General features: G+C 42.3%; 1 protein-coding gene across 26 annotated transcripts in view; it reads right to left on the bottom strand.

Annotated features, from left to right (window-relative positions):
- The window catches only part of rims1b (regulating synaptic membrane exocytosis 1b), a 71,921-nt gene that overhangs the window by 24,203 nt on the left and 24,339 nt on the right, over positions 1-23,379 (bottom strand). For 21 of the 26 annotated variants that reach the window (XM_034582269.1, XM_034582287.1, XM_034582066.1 and 18 more), the window contains exons 3-16: positions 22,111-22,122; positions 21,625-21,645; positions 12,291-12,589; positions 10,810-11,699; positions 3,922-3,962; positions 3,487-3,597; positions 3,140-3,239; positions 2,479-2,602; positions 1,958-2,004; positions 1,682-1,797; positions 1,462-1,592; positions 1,140-1,311; positions 315-468; positions 20-76 (exon numbers count right to left, since the gene is read on the bottom strand). In XM_034582269.1, the coding sequence (XP_034438160.1) occupies positions 20-76; positions 315-468; positions 1,140-1,311; positions 1,462-1,592; positions 1,682-1,797; positions 1,958-2,004; positions 2,479-2,602; positions 3,140-3,239; positions 3,487-3,597; positions 3,922-3,962; positions 10,810-11,699; positions 12,291-12,589; positions 21,625-21,645; positions 22,111-22,122 (2,275 nt within the window). The remainder of the gene's footprint in view (positions 1-19; positions 77-314; positions 469-1,139; positions 1,312-1,461; positions 1,593-1,681; positions 1,798-1,957; positions 2,005-2,478; positions 2,603-3,139; positions 3,240-3,486; positions 3,598-3,921; positions 3,963-10,809; positions 11,700-12,290; positions 12,590-21,624; positions 21,646-22,110; positions 22,123-23,379) is intronic. The other 5 variants (XM_034582093.1, XM_034582242.1, XM_034582074.1 and 2 more) reach the window with 4 other exon arrangements.

Below are 23,379 nucleotides of genomic sequence, written 5' to 3'. Positions count from 1 at the left end.
CCATGCCCTCCCCACCCACCTTTACTCACTACCATCAAACCATCATCAAACTCTGTATCTATGATGCGATGGGACCCTGCGCATACAAACACACACAAATACACATTAACAAACACACACATACAAGACAGGGTAAGGTTGAGCAGTTCTGTTCCACTGAGAGACAAAAAGAGAAAGCTCAGTGAAGCAAAGGTTAGCAACCACACACTCGAAGTACAGTAGGTTCACAAAAGAGAAAACTTCTTGATATATATATATCTATATATATATATAAGCACACAGCCTGGACATGTAGGGTGTATATCCAGACATACTCTGTAGCTTCTTGCTGGGGCTGTCTGCATGGACATGTCGGCGTGGGAGGTACGGAGACGGCTGGGGCAGAGGTATGGAAGACGAGTCATGTGTCTGGAGTTTGTACCAGTGAGGAATGTCGTCCAGCAAGGCCGTCTCCAGCTCTATCAGGATCTGAGAGGCGATGGATGAGGGAGCAGAAGAAGAAGTGAACAGTCTGGTGGAGCCACTGAGCATCACAAGTGTTACGGACTGTCTTTCTTTGGAGGCAGTTCAGTGCTGCAGATGTTGAACACAAACACAAAACCAACCTGCAACCTCTGATCCCAAACTACAGATGTGTTCTCGTTGTTGAATATTTGAATACATATGGAAGGTTGAAGAGTTAAAATCAGTCAATATTACAATTTAAAATTACGGATTACAGAACAGACTAAACAATTATATAATATTTTATAATTCTGTGCAGCAGAACTATCTCATTACTCCTTTGATTCATTCCCCTGTTGTGTGGACAAGTCTTCAGACCCACATGACTTCATCTTCATGTCTCACCAGTAACACAAGATTTCCATCTGATTATAATGCATTATTTGATATAATGGATTGACTTAAATCATTTCAATAAAATAGTAAAGCAAATTAAGATGATAATGTGTGCTTTAGATAACACTATGTGAACAGCTCATTCCTGTACACGTCTAAATTGCCACTTAGTTTATTGTAAAACCCAGAAAACCATACCCTTATGATATCAACACTGAGAAATAAACATACATTTGATCAGTGAAAACTAAAGTAGGCAATGTATACAAAAGAAGTACAAGTGCACATGTCTCCCCCACCTCGCCCAGGAATTCACTCTCCTCCTCCTGCACTCTGGGCTGGTCCCAGACCGTGATCTCAAGCATGCGTTCTCTGAAGTCCCGCCGGTGAACGTGGGAATATATGAAGGTCTGGTTCCACTTGGGCTCAGTGCTCTTCTTCACTGTTTTAGTTCGCCGTTTACTCTTGTCACTGAAGCAAAGGAGTGAAAACACAAAGTTTAGATTACAAGAAGAGTGACCTTAAAACAACAAGCATAGATGACTCATGGTACATTAATGGTAAGTAATACTTGCAAGAGGAACCTGCAAAATAAGAAAAAAAAATACTCTGTGTCCTTACCTCCTGTCAGGCAGGAAGTACATTTTGACGTAGGGGTTCCGAGGTCGTCCGTCTGTTCGGGTCGGCAGGTCTATGGCTTGAAGGACATTGACGATCAGCTGATGGCCCACTTTGTCGTACCACAGCTTCACCTGAAAGGATGCGATGACGGAAGTTAACCTCTATCTATATTCATATCGATTCACGAACCTCTGTGCGTCCTCCTCCTCCAGATACTCACAGAGAGCTGTCCAGGCAGCACCATAGGGAGGTCTCGGAGGGTCCCCGGACTAGTAGGGGACATCACTGATATAGAGGGGCGGTCCATCTTTTGTGACTCAAAGGAGCTGGAGCCTGCTGAGGGATGAAGAGGATCAAATGTTTTATTAATTATTATAGGAAAAAGCACAATCAGCATCCAGATTTGGAATTAAAGCGAAATTTGAAGAGTGAATCATTTCCCAGAAGCTGTTTACACAAGCAGTAAACAATGGTAATAACTCCTACAAACACTTACTAGATTCTAGAGGAGGGTGGGACGACTCTGGGATTCTTGGGATGTCTCTGTGAAACGCAAACAAGAGTCGGTAAAGAAAATTAACTACATCATGAGAATAAACATCAATGGAGAGACACAGTCTAGACATTAGTCGGCATTCATCTTTTAAAGAAAAATGAATGAGTTCAACCAAGAGTTGTGTGGTAGAAGAAGAGCAAGCACTCAGTCAAATACACACTTTCATATTAAACATGATGCGTAACAGAGAAGAAAGGAAAAGCTGGAAAAAAAGGGATTTTCTCTTGGATCTGAAGGATTTCTGGGGAGGCATGAGGGTAAGGGGCTCCATCCATCAAATCAACACTACTTACTGATATGCTCTATACACTTTTCTCAAGAAGTTTTTGGACATAATTCGGTGGATAGAGCTTTTAGATAAAGGAAGGAGACATATCAAAAGTGTCTGTCAGAATAAAATCAAATGGCAGCACTTTGGTATTTTCATGATAATTATATCATATTAATAGCACTGATCTTACCCTATAGGTCTTGAAACAACTATTTCCACTTGAGGTTCGGCCTTTGATTCAAGGATGATGTTGTACACTTCTTTCTTGGTTGCCCCCGGCAACGACTTGCCATTCCACTGCAGCACCTCGTCACCTGGAACAACAACAACGATGATCCAGCCTGATTCTATTATTTTTGCAATTATGTCTGTCTATAAAAGCCAGCAGCTAACAGATGTTTGTATTTATTAATATCAAACTGAAATGTGAAAAGAATACAAAACATACAGTGAGTCTGAGACTCAGACATGTTAGAAACTGTTTCTTAGTTTCAGGACTGTGGCTGTTCCTGGCGAAGGGGAGCCAGCATTGCTAGGAGACGTGGTGTCAGATATTTTGGTGCACTATTGACCATAGGTGACCAAAGAACACACATTCCTTACAAAGTCAACAGTTACTCATGTTAAAACCCACTCAAGTTAATATGAGTAATGATTCATCCACTTTACTCAAGTAAAAGTATAAAAGTACAGGCTCTGAAATCTACTCAATGTATTAAAGTGAAAAGTCGCCCTCTGAAGACCATTTCTACTGACTGTATTCATCAAAAGAAATGAAGCAGCCGCTCAATGAAATTGTTAGTGCCTCCACGGTGTCCGACATAAAAGCAATAAGTTCAGTGGACTGTCACCTGCTCGGAGGTGTCCCACGACATCTGCCAGGCTGCCTTTCTTGACTTTGGTAATGAAGGCACCAAGTCTCCCCGTCTCTGTTATCTTCCCTCCTACCACCTGCACACAAAGAATCAGAGGTGCATGATGGGCACTATTATACATGCTATTATAGATATTTCTGAACGCCACAGCATTCACAGGCATTACAAAACTTTATTATTTCTGGATTAAACGTTTCCTCTTTAATCCCTTACTCTCTTGCTTTCTTTACTCACTTTCAATTCTCTCCCTAAGCTCTCCTCACATGATTCTCTAAAGCAATTCGAACACAACACTTTAAAAAAAAGGATGATTTCCTGCTTACTTTTAGGCCGAGGAGGGACCCAGCCTCACGGGGCATGGCGGACCGCTTGCTTAATGTGATGCGTCCAATCAGGTGGTCGCCCTCTTTCGATGGCTGCCATGTAACTGGATGCTACCGGGGACAAGAGGGCCATGAGGACAGCAGACCAGGTCATTTATTAAGGGAGTTATGACATATTATGAAGGTGGAGAGGGTGAGAAAAAGAAGAAAGGGACAGAATGAAGACATATAAATTACATTAATAATTCATGTTAATCTTATATTTTATCCTAATGCTGTCCTGCTGAGGAGGGTTTGACAGCTAAATGCTTTCATTAGATCAGATTTGATTGTATGATATAAAACTGTGGTGATCATACGTGAGTGTCTGTTTGATTGTGAGGAGATGTACTGTTGGAACATGTGAGTTAAGTGGTATCGACTGTAAGCACTCACATGCCACACTGCAGGATCCAATGGATGACAATCCCAGTCCCCTGCAGGCAGAAACACAAAGAGAGTTGGTCGAGCTTTTTATGTGTCATACAAACACACAGAGTAGATGTTACAATCCCAAGATTTAACAGATTGGTAGATTAATATTATGGTTTAAATGTAATGAAAGAAAGACTGAATGGTGGGCAATGGTATCAGGGTCTCACATGACCCCAACCATCCATCGAATCATTAACTTCTGTTACATGTCCCATGCGTAAGACATTATACATCCTTCAACCTTTGATAAACATGGTAGCATCCTGCAACTGGATGGGTAACCTACAAAAAAGTAGTGTAATGGGTAAAAATATATTCCTATGAATTCACAGGTAAAACCTCTCAGTTTCTTTGCTACTTGTAAAAGGTGCCACAATGTATTTACTTCTGATAGCTGCAAGCTAGGCACGTTGTCACCGAGGAAACACAGGTACTGCAACAATTTACAGGAGGACAAGGAGGACAAGGAGGACAAGGAGACCATGTCTCATTTGATGTGACGGACTGTGTGTAACGTGTGTTTAATCACAGGTGATGGGTTTGGTACCATGTCATATGTTAATGAGTGTGACTTGGAAATAATTCCAGGTAACGGAGCTTTGTGGATGTGGGCGGGTGCAGGTCTGCAATAATGGACCTGTGCAGTACTCTGACACTGGTATGGTGTGTCCAGCTACTGCCGGCAAAGACCATGAACCATCTCTACACTGTCAAATGGATTGAAACACAAAAAAGACTAAAACTCAGTGTCAGCAGCTTAACTGGATGTTGAGGTTCAGGATCATTCAGCTACTAAGAAAAACAGCTATGCTGCTTCTACCACTGTTGGCTCATGAGAAAACGAAATAGTAGCAGTGAAAACACATTTTTATATCCCTCAGTAATAGGTGGAAGAACTATAACATATATGTAATATGTAGTATTTTATTATATAGGGCATAGATGAGAGGATGTTGTAGTTGCAGTGCAGTATGCCAACCACAAGAGAGTTGATGAAATCCCACGAGTTCCTTGTTTTGAAAATGTATGTTGTAATGTATACTGCATGTTAAGTGGAAGGGGAAAAGAGCCATATAGATACAGAAGTTGAAAAAGTAAGTGCAGCAGAAAGAAATGTAACTGTCACTCATGAAGCACATCTCAAAAAATCCATTCATAATCAAACTGATTCTCTGTGTTCCAAGTTGGCCAGTACAGAACTCAATGCCAGAGCCAGGCCACTATCAGAGCATCCCAGCTATCATTAACACTGACAGATGGTCGGGGAGAGCAGAGGAGCTAACTGGCCAAGCATCACACCACTGGTCCACCACAGGAATAAAACAGCGACAGGATGACATCAGGAGGGGACTGAAAAGATCTCAGGGGACTGAAGATGAAGACTGAAGAAAAAGGGAGCAGGGTGAGAGTAAATAGAATTGCATGCTGTATTAATAATTGTAGTAATATTCAGGAGGGGTAAAGTAGAAAACGACTGCTCTCACAGGTTAGCCAGTGAGTTCATGTGTACAGGGGATAGTGAAAATCAGAAACAAGTCTAAACAGACACGACTTCTCCAGCGCTGCTAATCTGAACATCCACTGAAAATGCTAGAGAGGATAAATGCTGACTCAGCAGTTTAAAGTGCTGAGTGGAGCGTTTGGGTTTTGGAGGATGAACACGCTGGACAGATTACACAATGTGAGCTGCTCTTCTAACTGATGCTACATCAGAGCATCACCTCTCTGCAGGTATTAACGTATTATTGTTCTTCATAAGCTTTGAGTGTGTGTGTGTGTGTGTGTGTGTGTGTGTGTGTGTGTGTGTGTGTGTGTGTGTGTGTGTGTGTGTGTGTGTGTGTGTGTGTGTGTGTGTGTGTGTGCGTGCGTGCATGCGTGTGTGTGCGTGTGTGTGCTCCTCTCCCACTCCATCTGCTATTTCAGTCCCAAAAAGTGAACAAGGCTCTTGGGTCATGTGTACATAGTTCTTTAGATCACAGGACCCTAAATCACAAACCTGTGTTAACTACCTCCACCACACAGCCTTAAAACACTTTGTTAATAAAAACATGGTATTTCTGTGCATCTTTAGGCCCAATCCAATTTCACCCCTTGGCCCTACCCCTACCCCTTGTTTTTCAAGGGTTATCTTGCCCCTTGAAACGGAGTCACAAAGGTTAGTGGTTTAAATCTTCCCCTACGAATTGGGACAGCCCTTCAAGAAGCCGTTACGTCAGTAGTCATTGCGAAAACCTGACATGTCATCAGTAGTCCTCGATGTAAACAGACACGACAAAAAGTTTTGCAGGGATGTCATTGTAATAACATTGTTGAGAACTTAAATAAACGAAGGCTATTGTTTGCAGTTACTAAAGTGACAAACCTATAATATCCAAATAACATCTGTGCTAATGCAGGTGAATCAATGACATTTGAAATTGAAAAGCTTGGATGCTCTGCATTACTTCACGAATCAAAAGCACACAGCTTCAGTTTGCTAGCAGTGTTCAGGAGGAACCCCTGCCAGGATGCTTTGTTATAAGAGGAGCAGTTAAGTTCGGTAACATCGCTGCTAAACGCGGGTTCAATCAAGTGCATTGTGTGTGAGGAGGTACGATAATCACAATCATTATTGTACTTTTTAAATCCTTATTAAACGAGAAAATACTACATTTGTGTGTCTCTCTCCCAGCTTGCTGGTGATTCGCACGGCATTCTGGGTACCCCTAGGTTCTAAGTACGGGTCTGAAAAATCTTAGTTTCAAGGGGTTTCAAAGCCCCACGCCTTGGCTCTGCCCCTCAGTCCCAACAGGTATTGGGACAGCCTACCCCTACACGTGAACGTGCAAAACCAAGGGGAAGGGCCAAGGGGTGAAATGGGATTGGGCCTTAGTGTCATTTCAGGGAAGGCCCTGCTTATTTCATACCTCAGTCCCGCCTGAGGACCAGAGGTGACCAGGCCTATTCTGTCAGGACTCCAACTCTTTGGAACAATCTCCCTGAGAATCGTCTTGGCAATCTTTTTATCCTCTTTTAAATCTCTCCTAATTCTGATCTTACAGACTATTTTTATCATCTATTGTTGTGTGATGATCAAATTTCATTTCACTCTTTCCTAATGTTTGCTGTCAATTTTTTACTTATAAAGCACCTTGTAACTGTTTTGTAAAAGCACTGCATAAATACGGTTTAGTAGTAGTAGTAGTATAATAATAATTAGAAATAATAACTAATATTTGTATGTGCATAACACATTAATTCACTCACTCAATTCAAACCAGATTTGTTATTTACTGTATGCTAGCTAACTATGCTAAATATCTATATATACTAATATATAGCTCTGATAAGCTGACCTGCTTGAACATGTCACTGAGCGGAAGGCAGTAATTCTGACGAGCAGGTAAATGTTTGTGATTGTTATTGCTCTCACTTTTGCCTCTCAGGTTTACACACAGGCTACCTAACTGGTGAAGCTTGTTTCTGAATTAAGCCTGAATAATAACACCGGTTAAATATTTATACAGAAAACAACAGCTTGATTTTATACTTCACTTTTGCACCGATGAACCGATTCTCCAATAAGTCAAAAGGCCACGTTACGTAGACATACAGTGTTATATTTGAGGAGTTTTATCAGATGTAAAAAGACATGGTGTGCATTCTCTGTATTTCTATAGCACTTTTCTAGTCTTGATGATCACTCAAAGCGCGTCACTGAACAGTTTTGCCACTTTCTCGATCACACACACTTAAATCACACACTAGTGACACAGCCATCAGGGGCAATTTGTGTTTCAGTATCTTGACAAAGGACAATTCAGCGCGCAGAATGGGGGAGACTGGGATCGAACCGCCGAACCTCTAGAAAGAGGACGACCACTCTACCTCAGTTGCTCTCTCTCTCTCTCTCTCTCTCTCACACACACGCATTCACGCACACACGCACGCACACACACACTCACATGTCACCCCACTAGCAGATTTCCTCTTCCATTTCCTCAGCACCATCTTGCTCGTCCTCTAAACACCAACAAGTAACCATTTTTTTTATTCACTACCTGCTTCCATTTGACTTCAAACACTGAGTTAAGTTGCTGTGTCATTCAAGCTTCAGTCTGGCATAAACTGCACTGGTACATTTTTGATAAAATTTGCTTAGCAGATTGGGGAACCACGGTGTATTATTAGCATATATAATCAAAATGCATAAATATTACACAGCAGCATCCTCTTATACAGCATGTCTGTTGTGTGATAAGGTTTAGACTAGATGTTTGTGCTCTGCATTAATCGATGAGAAAACTTCATTATGTTAAATAAAGTCAGACTTTTACATTACTTGGTCTTCTTTGTGAAAATGAAACGTCACTGTATGGATTGTTTTATTTACTCCAATTGTAATTACCTTATGATAATCACTATAAGGGAGTGGAGCCACTAAGTCAACCACCAAATCCAGTCCTTATCTCTGAAATCCCATCTATCTGGTTTATAGCTTCAAACTAATAAAGCACTATGTTTAGCTGCACTAGGAGGAGAAATACTTGGCTTGCTGCCAAATTTTCACTCTTTTTGATAGCAGTGTTGTCTACCGCCTAAATGTCAGTATAATGTCGATTCCTGCTTTTCAACCCAGCGCAGCAGCAGTTTATCCGTGGGCTTAAACACAGTCCAACATTGTGTTGAAAATAAAAAGGGAGAAACAATGTGACAATGTAAATGCCACAAAAGTTGTATGAACACACTCTACACTACCTGCTCAGCACCAAACAGCAGATTCGAGCAGGTAGTGTAAAGTGTGTTCATACAACTTTTGTGGTGAATGTTGAAATTGCTGTGAATCTGCTAGATGAGTAAATAAGCAACTGTTTAATAACTAGTTCCTAATATCAATGAAAAGGTGATTAGAAGTCAATAGCCAAGTGTTCATCTGATCAAGACACATTTGAAACATATATCAGAGAAACTACTAAATAATGTATTTTCTACTATTAATAAACAAATATCAGGTGTTGGCCCCATTGTCACAAACAATTTGCCTAAATTCTCCAATAGTGCAGAGCAATTAAACAATAATCAGTATGACTGCGATTACAATTTCTTCAATAACAAAATCACAGGACGCCCAGTTAATTTTTTTAAAGTTGAAACCACCGGCTCCTGCAAGATTTGTGTTGGCAAAACAGGAGGGGGTCAGAACAAAGATGTGACTAGTAAAAAATTTAAACAACAAACTAAACAGTAATTTACAAATATAACAAAGTAGCAAAAATCCAATATAAATCAATATAATGCTTATGTATTGTGCAAACACCGTGGGAGGTGTCACACGTATAATTTGTTTTGAATTTGCCTCAGACTCAAAGAAAATATAGATACCTATGTAAATTTTCATGTTGTTCCATATATCAATTGGAGGAAGCTTACAGAGTAACAGGCTATTATACTTTATGGAACACTTTATTATGAGGCACTTAAACCGCAGACACATAACATGAGGTCACTTATCCCATCTCATAAACCTGTAACACAGACTGTGACACCAAAGCCTGCCAATAAAACAGAAAAGTAACATATTGACCCTACGAAACCATCTGACTTGATCTAATGTATCTATGTGACAAAACATACAATACATGATCCTGCAAAACGTGCCACACGCCACAGATGAGGGTAAAGAGAGACATCCTGTTTTGAGTTCCAGCTAGCTAAAGAGTGTTTAAAACAGCTAATAATCCCAATCCACACCATCTACCCATTACCAGTCCCTGGGTTATAGTAATCTGGATTAAAACATCTGGAACCGGCCCTTCTGTGACCAGTGAGAGAGATAAGCTGTCAGAGCACAGCTATCTCTGCCTCTTGAACTCAAACACTCTCACGTGGCTTTCTTTATTGCGGCCTAGCATCGCAATGAGCTGCAAAACACACAGGTACCAAAGCCATCACCAGCATCTGAGCAGCATGCAACCACAAGCAGGCTTGGTTTTTAGCTGGTGGTCCATTGGTGGTTGGCTGGTTGCAGCTGGCTGTTTGTGAAGCATTACATAGCAAGCGAGCCACTGACCTAATTCCACAAATCTGCTGGCCTAAATCACAGGGACTCTCCAAATATATGAGAGCTGTCCTGAGAGCAGCAGGGTTTAGCCACAGCACAGAGGTGTAGATGACACACAGGGATAGTAATGCACTGTGGGATGGGAGAGTGCTTCATCCTATCACTTATCCTATAGTTTTACTGTCCGAAATTAGCATGTGTTGGTATTATAATAATATTATGAGCCAAAATGTCCCTCTCTTTTTTTTTTACACATTGTCATAACTCTACTACCAAGTCTATTTTAGGAGGATACAACCATTAAGCTTGGGAAAATGGAGAGCAGCTTCAGCTTCAGCAGGCTTCCTTCCTGGACCTAATTGTGTAAGGATTATTTAATTCCTTATTTAATTTCATCTCCTATTTCCAGATGAAATATGTGTTTTAAATATATTCAGGATCTTTCTATTTCTTAAGAGTATTAACTATTACCTATTGATGCTGTGGTTCTAATCCAGCTCACACTACACTGAGTATATCGAGGTGATACAGTCTGAAAATGCTCGTGACAATGATGAGAATACAACTAATATAGACTGATTATGGCCCTTTATGATTCCTACACAGAATGAGAATCATGTGTAGATTAGGGATGGACATGTGAGGTAGGTGAGAACTACAGCAGCTTAAAACCATCTTTTGGTGATAAAATCAGCTTAAACAAATAAATCTAAGGAACTGTGACAAATAGCAAACAATGCAAGGTGTGTAAGTTGGGATCGTTAGATAGTTTCGGAAACTCGTACAGTGAACACATCTGTCCGACTGACCTTTCTCACTGACGCTCTCCATGTCCACGTCCTCACAGCTGGTGTACTCAGGCGTGGAGCCGCCCTCCTCCTCTGAGCTGCTGATGGACATCTGCCGCTTGTTGACTCCACGTTTGCTCTTGTATGAACGTGGAGGGGGTGGCCGCAAAGATTCAGACTGGTCCGAGCTCTGGGAGTCCTTCCTCAACAGGTTATCCCCACCTTTGTCCCTTGGTGTCCGTATTGTACCCGGTTCTAGACGGCCCTTGTTCAGACCCCAGTCTGGAGGCACCGGTCCCCCAGGTTGGGGCCCTGATTTCAATCCGCCTCCAGCAGGTGGAGGCCCCCCTCCAACCCCCACGGTCCTATCCACAGAGTAGGCTCGGTGGTTCTCCAGGACCTTGCGGTCTCCTTCCCCACCCCCACCCCTCCTGGACAGACGGTTTTCAGGCACCTCACATGCGCTGCCTCCTCCTTCACCAGGTCCCAATCCAACTTCGTTGATTGCTAGATCACTGTGTCGTCGTTCATGCCGTACTTTGGACACCTTAGCATGCATGCGCATTTCCTGCTCCTCCTTCTGCGGTTTCACTGGGTATCGGGCCAGATTGGGGTCACTGCGATAACGATTCTGGAACTCCTCCTCACGTCGCTGCCGCTCCCTCTGCTCTTCATCCTCTGGGCGTCTCCGGTGTGTTTCTAAACGACCCAAGTTCCCCTCTCCATCCTCGTAGTCCTGAGAATGGATCTTCTCCAGCCTGCGTCCGTCTCCCAGTCTTCTTTCTCCTCTGTCACTGGGAACCCGCTCATCCAAGGATGACTGAGATGACAGCTTCCCAGCAGGTCTCCGGCCACTACCACGCCCCATGCCTCCCTTACCATTTTGTTCATGGAGGGAAACTGGCCTTTTCCTGAACGAGAGGATAATTTGTTACACACATGTATCATATAGTCAGAGGCACAGGTGCACCACTTCCATTAGCACAGGTGTGCAAAAGCGGAATTTGTTATATGAATAAAATGCTGAGAAGAGACAGAAATAACTTGCGCTAAGCACATTCCTTTCTATATTTGTAAAACCTTGGCTCAGCCGTTTTTTGTGTGAACAGATTGCACATTCTACTAATCAACTTGAGACGGATGAATTCTTACCTAACTCACCCACCAAATAACAACAAAGGGATTGAATCAAAGACCTCTCAAGACTAAAATCTGTGACCTAGCTTTTCCACGGGTTAAGCTAGAACAGACACAGATCTATTTTTTTCTTACCCCAGGGATTAAAAAACAACAGCAGCCTCTGCCAATATACCATAAAAATGGGTCCTGAGCCTCAAAGCATTGTAGGCTTTCTTTGTTTAAAAAAATGTAGTTCTCTTTCACCAATTCTTATCATATTAATAAGAAAAAAGGTACAATTTGTTAATGTAAAACATCCTCCAGTGGCAGTATAAAGAACAAGTATATCACAGAAGTTGTATTTGTATCCTTTGATGCCTTACTTTTCTCTGGGTGGTTCACTTTGGGAGCGAGAGTCAGGCATGGTGTCAGCACCCTTGGCAGCAGTGATACCAGCAGGCAGCTGTGTCCCGTCTGGCCCTGTGCTGGTGTTGGTGCTGGAGGGCGGGGCTTGGGACCTGGAGCGGAGTAGCTTCCTGTCCCGTTGGGCCTCACCTCCCGCGGTTGGGTCGTTCAAGGAGCTGCCCAGGCTCCCGGGCCGCACACCTGACCCCGAAAACCATTCTCCTGATTTGGTGAGAATCTCCTGCTGCTTACGGCACAGGTTGCATACCCACATTACCTACAGGGGTTAAAACGACAGGAGGTGTTTGCAAAGAGAATAATAACTGAATGGAGTTAACAAAAGAAGTGGTCAGGCATGCCTGTGACACAAAACTCAGTGGTACAGTCCCACATTTACACAACACAAATCATTTTTACCGAACATCAAGCCGAGAACCAAACAAACGCAGTATGCTGAACTTTTATGAAAGCAGATAAAGCTTCCTCTAAAAGTGGAATTTCACAAATAGATGTCTTTCTACTCACATACCTAACAGAAAACTAACAATCCCAAGTTCAACACATTGACTTCATGCTTTTCCCTCTCTGTTACTCCAGCTAATCGAAATTTTAAATGCACTCATACAGTATATACAGATGTGTGCACTCTTAACCATCATCAGTGAACACAACTTAGTGGCTATGGTATGTTTTTTGTATTTTTTGTATTTTTTAACTACAGAAAGACCTTTAAAGGTTGTGTTTTTATGGGCGACTAATAAAAAAGTGCTGCCATTATGATCATATTGGTGATATAATAAAAACATCTCAATTGCAAGGGCTACCAACATCACAGTGACACAGTAGTTAAAAAAGAGGAAGGAAACATGAACCGAAAATTAAACTGTATGCATATTGGTTTTACCTCAAAGGAGGAATATTAACACTATTCTTGTCAAGGGTTTTCTGTGATTTAACCTGTACAGTTCTATAAAATGCCCCATTACAACTGGGCAATGTTGACATGTTGAGAAGAAATGATAAAATTCTATTCTTCAGCCTCTAAATGTGATAACATCAAATACTCACATGTTGCCATGGCTACTGAATATCACCTCACTTCCACAGAACAACAACAGGATTTATCTCCGTCCGTATATATAATCCCAGCGGTTTATTTTTCAGCGAGTAAATCCAAAACGAGTCAAAACTCAGTCGTCCCTTGTATTCCACGTCAAAATCTTGACCCAATCTGAAAACAAAACCTCCCTGGGTTACGAGGAAAACCCCAATACATGACTCCGCAGGCGGCCGATGGGATGGACTGTTAGCGGTCAGCTCAGCAGTTAGCAGTTAGCAGTTAGCCTTCAGCGCACCAAAGCACATTCATCATGGCCTGATTGAATCCTAGTTGGCGCATGTCCAGACTAATCTAAAGTAAATCCAGTGCCTGCACGGCCCACAGCTGTCAGGCAGCCGCCCAGCTACACACCGCTCTCTCTCTCTCTCTCTCTGCCTTTCTCCACCTCTTTACCTCAGCTGAGGGGCCACAGATTAGCGGTGGCTAGTAATCCTTTCAGCTCCTCACCATTATTCAACTCATCATCGGCTGACAATACCAGCTCACAACTCCTAACTTCTAACCTGTAGCACGCCCGGACAAGTCTGTCGCCGCTTAAAATGTGATGCTTGTCTATTTGAGGTTAGGGTGCAGGTGCTTGGAGGATCCAAAAGGAAAAGCACCACACAACATACATTGTCGCTCTCTTCAATTGTTATTGTGTTTCTGTTTTGTGGCTTTTGTTGTTGTGTTGTCACTTTTGCAGTTGTGAAGAGGCTTTTTCTTCAGTTTTTTTTGTTAATGTGCTTTCTGTAAGACGTCTTGGCCACCGTACATTTCAGACGGCACACTCCATACTCAAAAAGAATTTCAGTAACAGACACTCATGTCACAGACGAGAACATCCATAACAAGTATTTATATACCTATAGAAAAAGGCTCAGCTCTTTGAGTGGGTTCTGAATCAAACAAGCAGAACCCCCATAGGAAAAGAAGAGTCTCAGTTACCACACAAAACAACAAATAAGGAGCATGCTAGAGTGGTGGAGGTTCTGACATCATACTGCACTGTTTTGATCATCAGAGTTACGGTGGGGAGGTTTCATAATGTCCACGCTGCACACCTGAATGAATATGATAGGATAACATTAATTATACAATATTGAATGAGCCACTCATTGTAAAGCTGCAAAAGACAGGAGCCAATCAACCGATCCAATACGTAACGTCTGACTGTTCTGACTGACCTATAGACTGTATATAAGAGATGGATGACATGACAGTGCCCAAAAAAGCATGTTGATCGCCCCCTGGTGGCTAGCTGCAGTCAAAAACCCCCACCTTTTTTCTCAAAAAATACTTGCTATTGGTTGAGCATGTGTCGGCAGGACCTCGTTTCAATAGTGAGAGGATGTGGAAAGGCATCTTCAGTATTCTATTCAGTATTCTATTAATGCCAACAGAAATGTGTTGGATCAAAGTGTCAAAGCTGCCAAGCACCAAGTTTTTGTACAGCTATACTTCTTTTTCACAAAAATTTGCAGGAATGCTCATTCAAAAAGGTGATTAACTATTTTCCCATTGCCAGGAGAGGAATTTGAATCAGTTTTTTGTCGCGGTGAGTCATGTTCGATGTCCAGAAACTGAGGTGCATCTTGCCTGATACAAAAATAAAATAAAATGCTGTTGCAAGTTGTTCCCAAGATGAAAATCAATCAAAAAAACAAATAAACATACTAAAACTAAAGAATTATTCTATTTAAGGACACACTGTAATACATTCAGGTAACTTTGCATTACCCAAACCCTGGGTTCAACAGATTTATTGCAATGGGCTCCAACTACAGTTAGTTTGGTTTGCTTGTCACAGCCAACGAGGAGGAGTAAATGCTCTAATCCACAAACTTAATCCACGAGTGAGAGCATCATATACTGTAGAAGAAAACACATCCGGCTGTTCAAGCCCAGTGTGATCTCAAAGCAAGAGACAAAAAGATCTCATTTTCTAATGGCACGCCTTACTTGTAATTTGCTTTAAAGCCCACATTGCAGAGGGGGAGGGTAGTAAACAATAAATGGTTGTAGAACACATGGGCACACACACATATTCACACACACACGCATGCACACAAAGCATATAATACATATAATCCTTTACTGGATGATTGTGTGCTGTGTTCCTGGATAGCCTGAAAGATAGTGTGGGAATTAATTGTGTGTGAACCAAGTGTGTGTGTTTGTGTACATATGATGCAGAAGCATCACCCAATAATGTGTGTGTGTGTGTGTGTGTGTGTGTGTGTGTGTGTGTGTGTGTGTGTGTGTGTGTGTGTGTGTGTGTGTGTGTGTGTGTGTGCTGCTGGACCAGCCGGAGCATGATGCCAGATTCTCAGCAATGCCGACCAATCAGCTCCTTCCGTCCAGGGGCGGCCCGCTTTAGTGTCACCTCGAGTTCATCTCGCTGCCTCACTGCGTGTTGTGGTGCGAGATGTGCCGTGAGAATGTGTTTGTATGTGTGGAGATATGGGTACGCTATGTAGGACATTTTTAAAATGTTCTTGCCTAGAAGAGCGTGGCGTGGGCGACTGCCTGGAGGCAAGATGTGTGTGTGTATGTGTGGAGAATAAGCAGTGCCATTGCTGTCATGTAATAATGTCAACCTCCTTCAGCCTAAAAAATATGCTTCTCCATGGTAACCAAATCACAGAGAGGAGCCAGTGAGGGAAAAAGGGAGAAAGCATGTGGCTGTCTTCCTGTCATTGGCTACCTTTGGGGACCAACTGGGGATAGCTTGTCCAATTTGGGACAAAAGGAGTGTCCCTAAATAGGCAAAGGCAGATTTTTTCAAGTATACTTTTGATGCTTTTTTTGACTTTATTTTGATAAACGCAGTAAAAGAGAGAGAGGAAGCAGGGTGAGAGAGTGAACACGCTGTAAATGGTCCAGCCGACCGAGAGAGGTGTATATGCCCATGTGGTATGCGCCTTTAATACTTGGCTATCAAACGGCCGTTTTTTGGGTCAGTGGTTATGGTTGAGGTTAGGTTAAGGTAAAGGTTACAGTAGGTCACCAGGAAACAAATTTAGGTCTCTGTCCCCATGTGGTCACGTGTGTGTGTGTGTGTGTGTGTGTGTGTGTGTGTGTGTGTGTGTGTGTGTGTGTGTGTGTGTGTGTGTGTGTGTGTGTGTGTGAATGTGTGTACCTGTTCGTATTGACACACAGGTTTTTCTCTCTTTTCCTCTTCATTTTTTCTTGTTATTTCCTTTCCTTGTTCCCCTCTCCCTCTTCCCTCCTTTCCTCCCCCTTCACTCTTTGCTTTTCTCTCCTCTCTTTTAATTATTCTCCTTTCCTTGCCCTTTATTTCCTTTTCCATCCTCTGTTCCTTTTCTCTCTTTCTTCTCCTTCCTCCCCCCTCTTTTCCTACACTTCCATTTCTATTTTGCTCTACCCATTTCCTTTCTAATTTCCTCTTATATCTGTTCACCTTCTGGCTCCACTGACACACCTGGCTGACTTTACAAATGAAGACACCACACACCTGTCACTCATACTCCTCTGTCCCCTGGCCTCTTTTCCTTCATCTCCCACCCCCAGCACCGCTCCATCCATCTGCTGACAGAACGGTGAAGGTGAAGGCGTGCGCCACCGCAGCCCTGCCGACCGCAGCGGCATTCAACAGCAGCTCACAGCGAGAGCAGCATTCATTTAAGCCCGAAATGTGTGGACATCAGCTTTTCCTTAAATGGGCAGAATGAATAGGAGCCTTGGGGGTAGAGGAGCAGTGGGGAAGGGGTGGTTGGCTTTCAGTCAGCATGTGCAGTGACCCTACTCTCAACACACACACACACACCTCGACAGATTGACATATGAGGCAGCGCTGGGTGTAAACTGCTATCGTTCAGGGAATGGTAAATCCTGAATGGTGGGATGAAAGACGGCCGCAAAAAGGCATAATGCTCCATTTCCCCTAATACGGTAGTCGATCAACCCTGCAAGCAGACCATATGCATTCAGTGGTGAGGGCGGCTGAAAGAAAAGCAGAGCTGTAGTGGCTTTAAATCCACGCGGCTTTTACATTTCTGATGTCAATATCATGGAGAAGACTCTTCCCTATCTGCTTCCCCTTCGCTATTGCTCTCCACTCTTGAAGCAATTTATTCAAGCCTCAGAAGCTAATAATTATGTTCATGATAATATAAATGTGATTGAAATGTTTATTTTTGTTGGAAAATAACTCAGAAGTAGCACCATCAGTTGTTCACCTTAGAACAAGCTGCTAGTTCAGCAACAAGTCTGCTTGGTGTCGCGTTCGGTGTGGAGGGGAGGAAGGGGGGGTGCTGGTGGTGGAGGTGGTGGAGGTGGTGGAGGTGGGGAGGGGCGGTGGAGGTGGTGGAGGTGGGGAGGGGCGGTGGGTTCGGAGGCTGGACTGGTACCGGCTGGGTGGGGCTGAGAGACAAGTGTGATCCCATATGACTCATACGGGGGAGGAAGTACGAACGCGACGTTTCGATAACATATTTCTTCGAATGGACTGAGTGAAAAAGTCGGCGGAGGGTCCCTACTGACCCCCTACAAGTCATTACGGATAGTTATGTCCCAGAAAATGTATTTTACACAATATGGGCCCTTCAAAACAGTAATGCAATACTTGCAAACAAGCCAAAACTTAATCTGAAGATAAAACTGTGAAGGAGCAGACCAGAAACATCTCATTCCTCAGGAAACCACACCATCACAATATGTAGGGTTTGTCTCAACAAGCTTATAGTCTAAGCAATTATTTTAGTGTTTACTGTATAATTGTGTAGTGCATTCCCCATATTATATTCTTTTTTAATATGCCTCATTTCACCATTGAAATTGTTACATAAAATGTTAATTGCACAAGTACAAACATATTTTAAGTTCACACAGAGTATGTCTGGAAAACAAAGGTTTGAATTGAATAGAGAGAGAGAGAGAGAGAGAGAGACAGAGAGAGAGAGAGAGAGAGAGAGAGAGAGAGAGAGAGAGAGGGTGTGTGTGTGTGTGTGTATATGTGCTGTGTGTTTGTGTATGAGTAGAGCGGAGTGTAGTAGGAGGAGCAGAGAGCAGTGGGTTAGTCATCTATTACTGAGGAACATGATTGAAATTATGCAGTGCATCCTCCCTTCCAGTAAGAAGTGCAGTGTCAGCTTGATGCAGTGAGCGAGCGAGACTCTGTGTGCGACTGTCTCAGTGTGAATCTGGGCATGTGTGTGTGTGTGTGTGTGTGTGTGTGTGTGTGTGTGTGTGTGTGTGAGCGTCAGTGGTAGATAGTGGGCCACACAGGGGCCATATACTTACAAATAAATATAAGAGCTGAAGTCATGTGCTGAATAATTCATGAGAGAATAATACTCTGTGTTTTACCCCGCCAATAACACAAGGCATCGATTCGGCCCAGATTATCATACAAAATCCTTAATTTGGTATAAATTACCATTAATATTGGCACAGGAGAACGAGATCACCGTGCTTCCTATGGGCTTGACTTAAATTGAGTGATTACGGTATATTCAGTACTTGTGTACATTTGTGTGTGTGTGTGTGTGTGTGTGTGTGTGTGTGTGTGTGTGTGTGTGTGTGTGTGTGTGTGTGTGTGTGTGTGTGTGTGTATGTTTGTGTGTGTGTGTGTGTGTTAGTGTGTGTTCGGTGCCAGCACCAGTCTGTACTCCACTAGGAGGCAGTGCTCCTCTACAAAGGAGAAAAATCGGTGAGTGGTTGGTTCAGTTTCTGGAGGCCATCTGGAGCTGACATTAAGCAGACATAGACAAGCACTCAGCCATTAACAAGCTATAACACCAGTATAAGAGAAATAGCAGGGCAAGTTGACACAGGGCTTTGAAATACACATCAGCTCCTGCACAAACTTCAGGTATAGCTTAGCCTTTCTGGCACATACTGAAATTAATTTAAACTTGAAACTGTTGGTATTTAATGAGGTATTTTGTTTTGTGTTTTTGTCAAATAAGTGACCATTAGATCCAGACAATGAAAATATCCACCACTAACTTCACCATCTTGAGATTAGCGGGGGGGCTGGAGCCAATCCCAGCAGACATGGACGAGAGGTAGGGTACACCCAGGACAGGAAATTGAATGGCTTTACACGTACAATATGTTTCTTCTGCCACTTGAGGTCTCTCAATAAAAAGAATAACAAAAGAGCTAATTTGATAACATCATGGAGCAGCTTGGGATCATGGGAGTTGTTGTCTTTCCCACCATTGCTCATGAAAATCAACGCAACTCAGGCCAAATCACGTCCACAGATGAAGGAATGTATTAAAGTTTTATTCATGTTACACATCAAACGGCAATGACTAAACATGATCCAGTGATCCATCATGATTGACCAATACGAACAGTAGATGAAACGGCAGCTCACTGGCTAACTTGCTAACAGTGTCTTTTTCCTTTATCATATTTTGTTTGCCCCGGAAGGGAGAGCAGAACCTGGCAAAACCACAGGTAAAGCCAATAATGGCGCAAATGAAAGACTACAATAATGAAATGTCTGATTTCTCTGGATTTGAACACTGTTGGAAACATTTAGGATCATTTAAGTACACAAGTCAACAAAATATAAAACAAAGGTCTATTTGTTTTAATGAAGAATTAAGCATAACTCATATGAACTCTATTAGGGCCCAAAGAACCTATTCTCTCCATGATTCCTTTTTCTTTTAAGGCAAGAAACCACGCACAGCACCACCAGTAAAACGATGACTGCTTGTGCTACAACAACATGAACCGACATTTGCCAACCCCTCCCTTCATGATAGCGTGACAGCTATGCCATAGTTAAAACTTAGCGGACAGCTTCTGCTAGTAGATTTCATCAGCTATAGAAAGTTAGGTATGATCAACCTAAAATGTGCTTGATGAGTTGTCACCTGGGTTTCCATCCAGCTATTTTGAATGCATATTTTTAAAAACACATTTTTTAAATGTTTTCTCAGTTCAGGCAGACAAAAACGTCTTTATGCGTGGACCAATGAGGAGGCTGCGATGGAATTAATACAAGATACAAACATTTGCTCTCCGTCACCAAACTTTCCAATATATCCATTTATTACACTATTTCCTTTTTGGAGCTTTGATGGTTTGACTTATTTAATAACACCATTTCATTGCCCCCTCTTCTTCTGCAGTGGTGTAATGGCACCTGACTGGACAATTAGCGCCATCTGCTGCCTATCTCATTGAACCGATTCCTAATTGTTGCATAATAGTAGTGGATGGAAACGCGCATAAATTTGCATGTAGTTCTGCCGCTTTTTAAAAACGTGGTTAAAATTTGCGGATCATTTGAAAGGAAACCCGGCTAATGTTCCTACTGACTCTTTTAAAAGGAGAAAACGGATCATCCTTAAGGCAGAAGCTTGAACAGTAACTTTTGATATCCCAAGGGAAAGACCTTTAGGACATTCACTAATCTTGAGTTGATGGAGCGTAAACCCAAAACCAGTAAAATGCCCATCAGAGATACTAACTCTGATAGCATTCAGGGTTGTCAATCCTTTCTACTCTGACACTTCTGCCTTACCTGGGAGCATTTATAAAGTAACACATACTCAGTGAATCCTGGGCAACGGGCTGTGCAACATCCCAAACTAAAGCTCCCTCACATTCCCTTCACCATCTCTTTGACAGGGCGCAGCAGTAACAACACGTTTGCAGTGGGGGGAAGTGGTAAGTGGACAAAGTGGAACATATACAGTACCTGGGCCCCTCCCATCTCCCTATGGCAAGGCTGGTCTGGTCTCAAACACACAGGCAGGGAAAGCATGCACAGGCATTGTGCATTCATAATGCATTCAGATAAAATGTTTGTAGGGTAGAGTGCTTTCTTATAAGCATGCCAGCTGAAATGCCAATCTATCATCATTGTTTTTGCCAAGGTTTTATCACATTATATTATATACTGCCCCCTCCCAGCACAGCCATGCCTACAGCCATAGGAAGAAGGGTCAGGATGGGTCAGACAATTCAGACGCCCCTGCAGACAGCCTATGTTACGGCTCATGCTCGCTCTGCCCACTGTGATCAATTTTCAGGGTCTGCATTCATTCTCAGAATTAGAGTAGTGATGCAGGATCACCCTGGGACAGCTTATCCACAAGGATCTGTCACACAGAAAACGGATTGTGGGTCTGAATTCCTGTTCTGATGCTGTGAATGAGCACAGACCCGAGTGTGGAGGGGAGACAATAGTGGTGACCCATGCAGCGAAACTCAGCGAGCCTTACCCTGTCCTTCACTATGAGACACTTTGCAGGGGGAGGAGACAGACAATGGACACAGTTAGACAGGGTTTATGCTGGAGAACAAATCTGCTGAGGACACAATAGATCCAGGTGGCTCCGCCCCACACAGTACAGTCATTTCTCTGAAAAACCATAGTTAACAGAAACTATGAACTATCAGGGACTTCTGCTGTTCAGTTCAGTCAGTAATCCACAAGTGGGTTTGTACACACACTGGCTTCACTCCGATCCAGTAGCTTAGTCTCTTGCAATTGATATTGATGTTTTTTTCCACCCTTTTCTTTCGGCTGTGACATTGCAGGTCTGGCCAACATGAAAGAAAGTAAACATATAGTTTACGTCACCTCTCCGGGGCAGAAGTCGGTGTGTAAGCGGACAATCTCACCTCCAGATTTGAACACGGTCAGCATTTATGTGGCACAAACATCACATTCACAACACAGAGAGAACAAAAAATAAAATGCTAACCACTTTGTCTTCCTTTGATGCATGCAGTCCAGGTAGCAGTGGGAATTGAGAAAAGTGAGGTATGAAGTGGAGCAAGGAAGGAAAGGGAAAAATGAAAGAGCATAAAAGGATATAAGAAACAGGGATGAAGAGAGGGCGAGTTTGTGACAGATTGTGGGAAAAGAGAGGAAAGGAGGATGTGGTGCAAACATTTGTTATTTACATTCTGCAGAACTGATACACATACTTCATATTCAGTGACAGAGTCTGAGGCGGTGGGGACGACAGTATGTGAATGTAAGTGACCACTGACATGTTTGGCTGCAATGACATGCATGACCCAGCTTGGCATGACCTGGGTGTGACTCATGACCTGTGACAACATCAGTATGAATCACAGCTCCTCAACACCAAGAGGAAACTGGGACAGCAAAAGCAACATGAAGTACTTTCCTGCACCACCCTCATCTTTACTAAAACTCCTTCTCTGGAACAAAAACCCTTCAACGTCTTTTAATTTTCATATATTTGCGTTTTTCATATATTAGATTTTATATAAGGCAAAACTAAAAAAATCTTTTGAATTATCGTTGAGCTACTTAACATTTTTTTCATTGAATTTTTCCTTTGATCTCAAGATACTTTAAAGAGGTTGTTGTTTTTATGTAATTCTTAATGTCATCAATACTGTAGATTTATACAACTACAATTTGATGAATTAATTATTCTATCATTTGTAATACACTATAATATGTCCATTTCCACCATGTTAGGCAAGGGGAATGCTCATGGCATAAATCAGTGTTTGGATGGTGTTTAGCCTGTTGCTGTGATGCCTTCTGCAGGGCACAGGGCAGCACTGCACAGCTCTGCCAATAGGAATTGATTAATTATTACAGTAAGCTGCTTACGAGCAAATAAAACTGAATGGCCTCATATTTTTACCCCATATTTTTTATTTTACTGACCCTTACAATGCCATAAATGAAAGTCCCTTCTCAGATAAGATGGGATTTTCAAAGTTTTCTTTATAGATAGGTTTGCAAGACACAAATAGATAATCTGTTTTATGACTAAAAATATAAATTGCCATACATAAAACACACACACATATATACACACATAAATTCACACCCACACACATAGGGTTAACAAATATGTATATGTATACCTTTTATAGAAACTACTACTGGTAGAATAATAACAATGTTTTCTTGTGTGTGTGTCTAATGTAATGCAGATGAACTGACCCTTTAAAGATAAAGGATTTATCTTACACAAGTATTGTGT

This window comes from Hippoglossus hippoglossus, chromosome 1 (assembly GCF_009819705.1).
Source record: "Hippoglossus hippoglossus isolate fHipHip1 chromosome 1, fHipHip1.pri, whole genome shotgun sequence".
NCBI lineage: Eukaryota > Metazoa > Chordata > Actinopteri > Pleuronectiformes > Pleuronectidae > Hippoglossus > Hippoglossus hippoglossus.
Note: the sequence above shows the minus strand (reverse complement) of the source record. Positions and strands in the feature narration are given on the sequence as shown.